The sequence below is a fragment of the Penaeus chinensis genome, chromosome 36, assembly GCF_019202785.1.
Source record: "Penaeus chinensis breed Huanghai No. 1 chromosome 36, ASM1920278v2, whole genome shotgun sequence".
Lineage (NCBI taxonomy): Eukaryota > Metazoa > Arthropoda > Malacostraca > Decapoda > Penaeidae > Penaeus > Penaeus chinensis.
Window position 1 is genome coordinate 5,553,729 of NC_061854.1, and position 11,385 is coordinate 5,565,113.

Below are 11,385 nucleotides of genomic sequence, written 5' to 3' on the forward strand. Positions count from 1 at the left end.
ACACACACACACACACACACACACACACACACACACGCACACGCACACGCACACGCACGCACGCACGCACTCACACGCACGCACGCACGCACGCACTCACTCACTCACTCACTCACTCACTCACTCACTCACTCACTCACTCACTCACTCTCTCTCTCTCTCTCTCTCTCTCTCTCTCTCTCTCTCTCTCTCTCTCCCCCTCCCCCTCCCCCCTCCCCCCCCCCCCCTCCCCCTCCCCCCTCCCCCCCTTCTGGCATAAACCAATGTCAGCCAAAACGTTAGAGAAAGGCATTAACGCAAGCCTCGTACCTCCTGACCCCCGTTGAACAGTACTCCATGTACTCCGGCCCTCAGGCCTCTCGTGCAGTCCTTGATGTACACGAGCAGCCATCTTAGAGCTCTCGAGAAACCACTTCCCTCCCACCTGGCCGTCCACACACCCAGGTCTTTGTGCGTGCGTGTTTGTCGCCGCGTCAGCAGCTGCCTCGCACGCACCGCTCCTCGGGCCGGGGAAACGCCGGGCAGATGAGGCGGAGGCTCTCCGGTGCCGCGAGACCGGGGCGGCTATTTATGACGCTCGAGATTTACTGGATTTGTTTGTTTTTTATTTTTTTGTTTTACATTTGTTTGTTTATTTTTTTGTTTTATATTTGTTTGTTTATTTAGTCATCAAAATTATTTTTATTTATTTGTTTGTTTAATGTATATATTTACTTGTTTTTATTTATGAATTTCATCATTCATCAAACTTAATGATCTCTTTTTCTGTAATCTGCTTGACGGAAGTGGCTATAACTCAAGTAGACATACCCGAGGCTTGTGAAGGCCGCCTGGTCTATTTCTTCCCCACATCATATCCGCGCTCCAGTTGATGCAAAGTACACGCAGGGCAAGTCGTCGTCTCGCTACGGCGTCTCGCTACGGCGTCTCGCTCACCAACAGCTTTTACGCGGCACCGACAGCCTTCACGTCACTTGTCGTTTCCAAAGTGCTCTCTCATCCACCTCGGCCGCCAGCTGCTCCACGCGCCTGTCATCTCTACATTTCCTCCTCCTTAGCATGCCACTCTGAGAAACCGTGAAGATGTCAAGTGAGATCGGGTTGCCTACGCCTAGACACCTCGAGTTGCCCTGTTTTTGTTTTTTTATGTTCCCATCATCGTTGTATGATGTGTCAGATCAGAGGGAAGGCTTCGTCATTCTGTATATTTTTAATGGTTTCCTCTTGCTTAAGCCTAACTTTACAAGCGCCGACGCCGGTAATGGAGTTATTCAGGTCGAATGCCGAGCTGTTATGAGGCAATAATGTTACTAAATATAATCTTAGGTAAATGAGCATGTGATGAAGTTGGCAGTATCCAGCAAGGTGAGGGAGGCGGTTATTTTTGTCTCTTTGAAATTAACTTTTAAGAAAATTGGAGATAGAAAGAGGAGAAAAAAAGAAGAGGGGAAGGATTGAGAGGTTAGAGAGGCCAAGAGAGTAAATAAGAGAACGCAATCCTCCCTGCGTAGGCAGCGTGCGTGTCTGGGTGCGTTTGTGAGTTTGTTAGCGAGAGGCAGTAACTGTGGGGCTCGCGCAGGGAGGGCTAATGAGCCTCGGTGTGTGTATAATCCTCGAGCTCAGTGTTTGCTAAACCTTCTTCTCGGTCGTGAACAACATGCCTTAATATTTTGATCTCTCCTCCACCAGTTATCGTCCCCTCACCCCCTCCCACCCTCTCCTCATCTCCCTATCTCCCTCCCTCTTCAATCATTTACCTTTCTCTTCTTCCCACCTGACCGCCGCCAAGGGTAAACCTGTGCACATGAAATGGCAGGTAACTCGATTTTTTTTGCGTTTCTAAAGTTAGACCAACCGCGAGCTACAGCGTTCCCGCTCTCGAACGCAAAGGTTTGCAAGTAGAGAGCGAGGGGAACACATTGGAAATGCTGCGTGAGCTGCTAAGCTAAGCGATGATAATGTGATTGCATCGTGCAGTGTATACTTTATTGGCGTTTTTTTTATATTCGACGTCGGCAGGTTTGTTTTGAGAATTCGAAATGTGAATAATTCTGGAGTAATGTCGTCGTTCGTGTTCTTGCTTGAGCGGTCGTGTTGTACAGGGAACTTTTGGGCCATTGCACAGGATGGACGAGGTTATAAACACGAGAGCTCTGCCTGCCCCAGTACACGCGCTGCACTGTTGTCCTGCCTCACCGTGGGACTTTTAAGTTTCATGAGCTTTCAGGGAGAATTTTGGCAAAGTTTTGGCTAGCGAGTGGCGCAGTGAGTTGTTTCTTTACAAGTTGTTTCGGTGTACCGGGCCACTCTCCCAGTACTTAATATGCCACGCGAACTCTTCACATAACAAGAGCGACAACAGCAATAGTAATAGCGGAAACAACAACGACAACATAGTGGCTGCTCGCGCGCATTTTATTCTGTGGCAGCCCCGCCAGCCCCCCCATGGCTGTGTTGCGCGGTGCACCGTGCCAACACCCGCTGCCAGAACCATGCACGGACGAGGAAGGAGGAGGAACGGGGGGGGGGGGGGGTGTTTCAAAGGAAGGTCACGAGAAGCTACAACCATATGTGAGAGTCCACGTGTGTCGTCGTTAAGTAGGACCGGTATTCGGTGAAGTAGACTTTGCCCTACTTATTTTGCTGCATGAAGGGATATTAATGAACGTTCGTAATAAAATGACATATGTGTTCATATAAAGACATTTCCACAAATAGCACAATTAGTAAACATCAGAGGATTGGGTTGATGAAAAGATCTGTATTTTTTTCCGCATGGTGGAGTAAAGCTGCAGTCAGAATGGCACTCTTTATTTTTAGAACCCTTGCGGCTTTTGCAGATCAAACAACTACCGTCTTAAGGTGCTACACGGAGACATAAAAAACAGAGCTGCAGCGCCTGACAGATGTACATTCTTTGAGTGTCTCGAGTGCCAGCTAAGAGAGAGAGAGAGAGAGAGAGAGAGAGAGAGAGAGAGAGAGAGAGAGAGAGAGAGAGAGAGAGAGAGAGAGAGAGAGAGAGAGAGAGAGAGAGAGAGAGAGAGAGGGAGAGAGAGGGAGAGAGAGGGAGAGAGAGGGAGAGAGAGGGAGAGAGAGGGAGAGAGAGGGAGAGAGAGGGAGAGAGAGGGAGAGAGAGGGAGAGAGAGGGAGAGAGAGAGAGAGAGAGAGAGAGAGAGAGAGAGAGAGAGAGAGAGAGAGAGAGAGAGAGAGAGAGAGAGAGAGAGAGAGAGAGAGAGAGAGAGAGAGAGAGGGAGAGAGGGAGAGAGAGAGAGGGAAAAGAAAAAAAAAAAGCCAAGGGAAAAAAAGGAAAAGAGAAAAGAAAATAGGAAGAGGGTGTGAAAGAAGGGGGAAGAGAGGGAAGAAGAGAGGGAAACATAAAAAAAGAAAGAAAGGTGAGGGGCGGACAAACAGATTCAAGCCCCCCCCCCCTTTCACCCGTCCTGCGCACACCCGTTTCATTGTTTTTCCTTCTGCCGCAGCCTTCTTCCCCGTCCTTTTCCTGCTTCTGTGCCTAGCCAGGTTTAAGGAGTCGAGTCGAGTTTTAGTACTGGGAGAGGGGGGGGGGGGGGGAAAGGGATGGTGGAGGCGATTAAATTCCCTACAAAATTAGAGGCTTTTCGTTTCCTCCGGCTTCCTCGGCCACGCGGAAATTAGAGGCGTGTTTTGTCTTCCTTGCGAGGTTAAGGGGGAAGTTAGGAAGGGGTATGGAAGGGTAAGGGGGGGGGGGTTAAAGAGAAGAGGAAGAGGAGGAAGGGAAATGTATGGTATGGGGGGTGGTTTGGGGTTAGGCGGGAGGAGGAAGGGGGAAGGGAGGTAGGACATTAGCAGACGGGTTTAAAAGGGCAGCGGAAAGGCGCATCACGTGTGAGCTGAGGAAATAACGGAGGCCGCAGGAGACAGAGGTGGTGTTTAAAGGACCGTATGAGCGTACAGCAGACATATTGAGATAGTTATTAGTTACTTCAGTGGTTGGTCATCATAGAACCGCAAGTCAGGTCAGTCTTTTTTTTTTTTTTTTTTCCCTTTTTTTCTTTAGTAAAATTGCGATTATACCCGCCTCCTCACGCGTCCACGATGTCAGCCGCCAGACATGGGTGTGGTCAGACTTACTCCGCCCACACATGCATGCCACACCCCTTCTGCTTTTGTTTGTTTGGGCTCGAAGTAGATGGTGTGAACTAGGGAAAATAAACTTAAGAGGGCCTACTCTTCGGTTTCTTTGCTCTGTCCTCAGAGTGCGTTAGTGTGCGGCATTCTGTATGTTCTCTTCTTGCGTGTGTTGATGGGTTGCATCGATGAGATTCCGCTGCCCCTTCCTCGTGTGATAGATTCCCCGCGGTGTCTTCCTCGCCCGCGCGGACAGTTGTATTCACCGTAATATTTTCTCCCTTCGACGACCTTCTTTGTCCTTCCACGTCAGCCTTGAGGCGCATAGATAATGTGCAACAAAGACCTATTGTTGTGCCAGGCATCGGGCGCTCGACCCCTTCCCCTGCCCTCCCCCTCCCACCTCCCCTGCCCTCTCCTACCCTCTCCTACCCTCTCCCCATTCGACTCTCACGCCCCCTTTACGGCGTCTATCCATCACATGCCTGTCGAATTTTTGGCCCTCCGCGCGTGCCTTCGCCACGTGTGTTGTGTGCCTCCCTTTCACTCCCCCCATTTCCTGCCCTCCCTGGGGTCCCTTCCCCCACTGCCCAGGCACGTGACAGCCTGTTCTTGGCTCGCGTGCCTGTCTGTCAATTTAATGGTTTATTTATTAATTTGCTGATGTTGCCTCTAATGATTCCCGCTTTACTACCCGCTCACCCCCATCCCCTATATCACCGCTCCCCATACCTCTCCCTACCCCAACCCCTACGTAAATCGTTTCCTTACCTCTTCCTCTTCCTTGTCACTCTCACTCTCACTCTCACTCTCACTCTCACTCTCACTCTCACTCTCACTCACTCACTCACTCACTCACTCACTCACTCACTCACTCACTCACTCACTCACTCACTCACTCACTCTCTCTCTCTCTCTCTCTCTCTCTCTCTCTCTCTCTCTCTCTCTCTCTCTCTTTCCTTCTCCCTCTCCCTCTCCTTCTCCCTCTCCCTCTCCCTCTCCTTCTCCCTCCCTCCCTCCCTCCCTGCCTCTCCCTTTCCTTTCCTTTCCTTTCCTTTCCTTTCCTTTCCTTTCACCCTCTCCCATTTCTTCTTTCACTTTCTCCCTCTTCCTTCCCCCCTCCAAGTTATTCCTCTCCTTACCTCCTTTTCGGGTGTGTCTATCCGCCTTCCTCGGCCTCTACCTGCCCCGGACAATGGCTTTGTGACGAACTGTTACCCGAGGTCTGGGCAGGGACCCTTGGCATTGAGCGGCCTGTCCTAAGCCCTCGACGACCTTCGTGCTCCAGACGTAGGCCGCCGCGTGTTCTGTGGGGCCATTCATCTTTGGCCACGTGTTTCGTCTGGGCGAGTCTCGGCGGTTTTAGTGGCACTTATTATTATTGGCCTTTAATGCTTTCCCGTCTTTTCCCGCAAGTCGGTCGTTTCTCCAGGTTTATTTTTGTTGTAGTATCTCATTATCGCTTTTGTATATTTTCTGCGGATTTTTGTTTTATTTTATTGTTTTTCTACATGGTCGTCATTAGTCTGTGGTTGTTAAGGCATTTGGTATTTTTTAGGATGTTTCAAGGTATATCGCCTTGTATATGTTTTGGGGGTCATAAATGCTTCCTCATATGTATTTGCTTCTTTTTGTATCAGCCTCGACACACGCATGTACGTACATACACATACATATACGTGCATTCATAACATTACCCTCGTTTTTTTTTTATCTTGTTTTCTATTTCGTTGTTTGAACGGCCGTCGCTTCCTATCCCCTTTCTCATCTCCCCCTTCCCCTCATCCCCTCCTTCTCCTCGTTTTTATCCTCTCCTCTTCTCGCATTCTTCCTCTCTCGCCCGCACGTCTTTTCATCTAAAGTTAGACATCCCCTCATTTCGACCCTCTTCCCTGGCTCCACTCTTTATCTTTTATGGTCTCTCCCTTCCGTTCGTCGATCTTACTACCCCCCCCCCTCCTCCTCCCTTTTGTCTCTTGTTTCTTCTTTATTATCTTCGCCTTTTCTCATTCCCCGTTTTCTTTCTTGTCGAAGCTATTGAACTAGAATGATTCCTCCCTGTCTCTCACCCCTTGGACTAGTTGGATTTTTTCCCTTGTACTTCATCTCCCCATACCACGATTTTCCCTGAGAATAGAGTGGATATCGAGGAAGGTGAGATGACTGAGGTGAAAAAAAAAAGAAACAAGGAAAAATGGAGGTTATGATTTTTTATTTTTTTTTGAGCGGGGAAGGGGGGGATGGGAGGGGAGGGGAGGGGAGGGGAGGGGAGGAGGGGGACATTGGAACGGCTGAGACAAGGCATGGGCCATGGAGAGGTTTTGGGGGGGAGGGAGTAGGTGAGGGGGAGGAGGGGGCGAAAGAGGACGGAGAGGCGGTGTGAGAGGGGAGGAGAGGGTGGAGGGGGGGTCGAAAGGGGACGGGGACGGGGATGGGGAAGGGGGAAGGGGGGAGGGGGAAGGGGAAGGGCATCACTGCCGTGGCTCAGAGAGGAAATGAGACCCATCTGCCCCGGAATGTTGTGCTGCTGAGACTGGCCGACATGCGACACTATTTCCAAGGGGTTCCTTCTTCTTTTTCTTCTCGTTTTCTTGCTTTTGGGATTATTCTTTTCCTTCGCCATCATCGGATTCCTCCTCCTCCTCCTCCTCCTCCTCCTCCTCCTCCTCCTCCTCCTCCTCCTCCTCCTCCTCCTCCTCCTCCTCCTCCTCCTCCTCCTCCTCCTCCTCCTCCTCCTCCTCTTCGTCTCCCTGTCTTCTTTTTCCTGCATTATTCCTACATTTTTCTTCGCCGTTTTTAGTTTTATTTTATTTTCCTTCTATTCTCCTTCCTTTTCTACACCGTATTCCTTTTCATCTTTTCTATTCCTCTTTGTCCTCCTTTTTACCCCTCTTCAACTTAGGGTCTGGGTACACAGAGGTGGTGCTTGCAGTCAGGGAGGATAGGGAATGGAGGAGAGGATTGTGTGAGGAGGAGGAGGAGGAGGGGTCGAGGGAGAACGTGGGGGGGTTGTGTGAGGGGGAGGGAGAGGGGAGGAGTACGGGGGGAGGATTGTGTGAGGTGGGAGGGGGGCGGGGGATGCTGAGGAGGATGAGGTGAAGCTTGTGTAAGGGGGAGGGGGGGAGGGAGAATGGGGGAGAGGACTGTGTGAGGGGAAGAGCGGTAGAGAGGAGGAGAGGATTGGGAGAGGGGGACGGGGGAGGGGAGGGAGAACGGGGGGGTAGGGAGGGCAGTGGCTGCCGAAATACCACAATGAAGAGCAAGATTGAGTGGGCCGAATTTCCTGCTTTTCCTGCATTTACGGCGAAAGGGAAGTGTGTGTTTGCCTGTGTGTAGGAGAGGTGAAGCGAATTAGTAGATGTTAAGAGAGGGAAAAGGGAGAGATAGAAGAACGATTTAACCGATAAATAAAAGTAATGAAAAGGGCACTTATTAAATAGCGCAAACAAAAAGAAGAAAGGAAAGGAGGTAGGAAGTGGAAGGTCAGACACAGGAGACGTCAGTAAACATAAAGAGAAAGAGAGATGGCGAGGAGAGAGAGATTTGGGGGTGGATCAAGGGTGGGGGGAGGGGAGTAACACAACGTCTGTATATTGTGAAAGGAAGGGAGTAAAGACAGTGGAAGGGAGGAGGGGGTGGAACGGAAGGAGGAGGAAGGAAAGGACAGGATTGAGTGGTGGGGGAAGTAGCAGGAGGGGGAGGGTGGAGTGGAGAGGGAAGGGGAAGGTGAGAGGGGCAGAATAGAGCGAACGTGGAAGGGGAGAGGGGCAGGATGGGGGGGAGGGGGAAAGGGGGAGAAGGCGTCGTGATATACGAGGACGCCGCCATCCCGGTCTTATAAATGTCGCTTTATCCCACCCGGAAGGAGGGAAGATACTCTGGAATTTGTGACTCCTGCAAATATCCATGGGGTGCCGCCATCCCCCTTCCCTGCCAGATAAAGAAGGGGAGAGAGAGGGGGGCGAGCGGGGGGCCGAAGAAGAGAATAAGGGAGGGGGTAGAAAGCAGAACGAATAGAGGCGACCGCGGAAGAGAGTGGTGTTGATAGTGTTGCATGATATGACCACTTTGTCCCGCCTTGATTGCAGGGAGGAAATCTAGTACCCAGATTCGGGAAGGAACGAGGGTTCTGCCACATAAACGCGTCGTGCAGAAACAGCTCGCGTTTACATCTTGTTGCTCTTATCTTCACGAGTTCGCAGTTTTTATTTGCACTTACAGTGAAAGCCAGAATTTTGAAAATTAATTGCGTCACTGCGTTGATTTCTGTACAGCAGGATGACAACACACGCCATTTACTTACACAGTTGGATTTCGTTTAGTCACGCCGTGACGCCTTCTTGCGAAACATTTGTGGGTCCATTCCACTGCCGCGCTAATGGATGTAGGGTGTACGATGCAGTGAGCGCAAATTTACGTATAACATTTTAGGCCGCGACGTCTTATGGCGGGGATCCATTGTGGTCCAGATTTATCTTTTCATTACCCCGACCTTTGGCAGTTATGCTTCGTGAGGGGACGCCAGCTGCGGGGGAGGTAGGGGGAGGGGCTCTCGGGCCTGCTCCCAAGGATACGCGCGCGTGTGTGCTTTTTTGCATGTTTTTGTGCTTCCATGCGCTTGTGTATTTGTTTATCCGATTGCTTGTTTCTCCGAGGTTGAGTCTGTTGTGATATTTTTTTTTTCCACTTAAGCCTGGAACATGAGATCTTTTCCAATTCGATTTCTTATTTTGTATTTCCCTTTGTCTCTTCGTTAGATTCTTCAACTTATTTTCCCTTTACCTTTTATGTAAGATACTTTAGTTTTCCCGTTATTCAGTTGAGGCAATCCTTAACTTTCACCCTATTTCTTCTCATTTTTGTGTCCCTCTATGTCTTGTCTGTCTGACCATCTTCTACTCTTTCAAACTGCCTTTCTGTCTGTTTATCTGTCAGTCTGTCTTGGAGCGTGTAAAACAAGAACCGTTGTTATTACCCATATCCCCCCGTTGGCTTCTTCGCCGATGGACATTCCAGCGGGCTTAGTCTTTCGAGGGTGAAATGTAGAGGGAAAGAATTGCGTCGCGTGGCCGTGGCTGACGTCGCTGCTGGCTTTGTGTTTAAGCGGCAATGGCAGCACGGACAGACGGAGGAAGGTAGTTACATTTCCATAATTCCCGACTGATTATGGCCCTGACTCTGTGCGTCCGTGGCATTTGCGGGTGCGCGCGTGCAAGTAAATGCCGCCGACAAGATCACTTTATGGCCTTCCGTATGCATGGGCGTGTTGCGAAAGGAAAGTGGTTGTATGAGAAAGGGTAAGGAAATGGAAAGGGAAAAGGGAAAGGGAAAGGAAATGGAGAGGGAAAGGAAATGGAGAGGGAAAGAAAGGAAAAGGAAAGGAAATAAGAGGAAGAGGAGGAGGAGGAAAGGGAGAGGAAAATAAAGGGAAGGAAAGGAAATAAGAGGAGGAGGAGGAAGAGGAGAGGGAGGAAAGGGAAGAGGACGATGTAGTGTTCATTACCGGTAGCCGGCTAGCGAGACAAAGAGGCGATGCTGTGATTAAGATATATATTACACCACCTGCCGAGCGGGAGGGGAAGTAGACGACGGTCACAGCGACAGTTGCGGGATTTGTGCGGCACATTTCTGCCGTCGTAGCGCGGTAGAGTTACGGCGGCGTTAAGGTCAGGGCGGGGCTGCGTGTGGGAAAGGCCTTGTAGGGGGCGAGGAAAGGGGAGGAGAGGTAGACACGAGCGGCGAGCGTGGGGAGAGTGGAGTTGGGCAGGATAGGGCGAGCGTAGGAGAAAGGGAGGGGGTGAATGTTATAGAGGTGGGGGATGGGGGGGGGGAGTAGTTAAGTGGTTAATGTGGCATGATGGTCTGGCTGTGACCTTGATGACTTTATTGCAACATGCAACGTAATCAGGGAGTGGGTGAGAGGGAAGAGGGAGAGGACAGAGGAAAGTGACTGAAGGGGTGTGTGACCCGAAGGACGCCAGTCAGTAGCGTAGCTTAAAGGCATGGGGGGGGGGGGGGTAATGATGAGCGAAGGTAGTTAGGGCAGAAGTATTGTAATTTGGCCCTGTAGAAAGATGTAGGAGAAGAAGGGCTGATAATGATGCTGATGTGATTGTCATTTGCACCGTTGTCGTTCTAATTATTACGTCATTTTATCCCAGTCATCTTCATTTTCACTGTTATCAGCATCAATTGTAATCTATTGTTGCTTTGAAAATATGATCAGGCGATGAAGCTGTCATTTCCCCGAGGTTGATGGGAGGAGGGAGTGGGGAAGGGTAAGCAGGATGGGGGGATAGGCAAAATAAAGCATTGAAATGAGCCATACCATTATCAGATAATCATAGGGGGAGATATGGGGTTAGGGGGACGTAGGGGGTGGTTTAGGAGCGCCATAACTCTGGCATGATGATAATTGTGCTCCCATTATTGTCTTTCTCTGCTAGTTAGATGTCAGTGGGGAGAGGGGGGGGGCGTGGGAGGCAACATAGAGGGGGAGGGAGGGGAAGGGGAGGGGGCTCTATTCGTTTTGTGCGGGATGACTCTCGTGATAATTGATGATAAGTTCTAATGGCACTGCGGGATAACGATGCCTTATTTTATCTTTAGTGGGGCGGTTAAGATATTTTCATAATGGGACCGGGATTGTGATACCGTTATGTGGCTTTGCGAGACGTAGCGTTGCTCTCGATGCGTACACACAAGTCGAAACGTACGTACATTCTTACAGTTACATACACAAGAGGAATATAAAGGTGATTTTGAATTTTAGTTGTTTGGACTGATAAGTATATACATTTTATGCTATTTGTTTTGTTTTTGATTTTACGAATAAAAGTTTATGGAGTCTTGTGACTATTCACTGATATATTCATGAAATTGTGTATAACAATATGCTCATATTTTGTTTCTCTTTTTTCCAGGTGAGTTTTCGTGCCGGTCTGTGGAGTCCAGGAAACAGTAGGTCTAAGACGAGGCTTACGGTGTTTGCTCTGTCTAAACCGCAGTTCCTGGGAAAGTCACGGTAAGATGGACAAGGAGGGGGAAGAGGAGGCAGCGGGAGAGACAGAAATAGAAAAAAGACAAAGGCAAACCACGAAATAGATAAATAGAGATAGTGTGGAGACCCTAATGGAGAGAGCGAGATAAGATTTGTTGCTGCATTGAGCAACGAATGAGAAGATGGGACAAAAGCGCGAGCATTTTTGTTCCCATGCGGGCCAGACCCTTTGCCGCTTTTTGCATGACCGTAATTTCAGCCCGCCATGCAAAACCTGG

General features: G+C 49.8%; 1 protein-coding gene across 1 annotated transcript in view; it reads left to right on the top strand.

The window, feature by feature from the left end:
- LOC125044955 (neural-cadherin-like) overlaps nucleotides 1–11,086 on the top strand; it is a 75,692-nt gene extending 64,606 nt beyond the window's left edge. Inside the window, exon 3 of the mRNA XM_047641929.1 lies at nucleotides 11,031–11,086. Coding sequence (XP_047497885.1) covers nucleotides 11,031–11,071 — 41 coding nt within the window. The 3' untranslated portion in view covers nucleotides 11,072–11,086. The remainder of the gene's footprint in view (nucleotides 1–11,030) is intronic.
- Nucleotides 11,087–11,385: the final 299 nt, after the last annotated feature.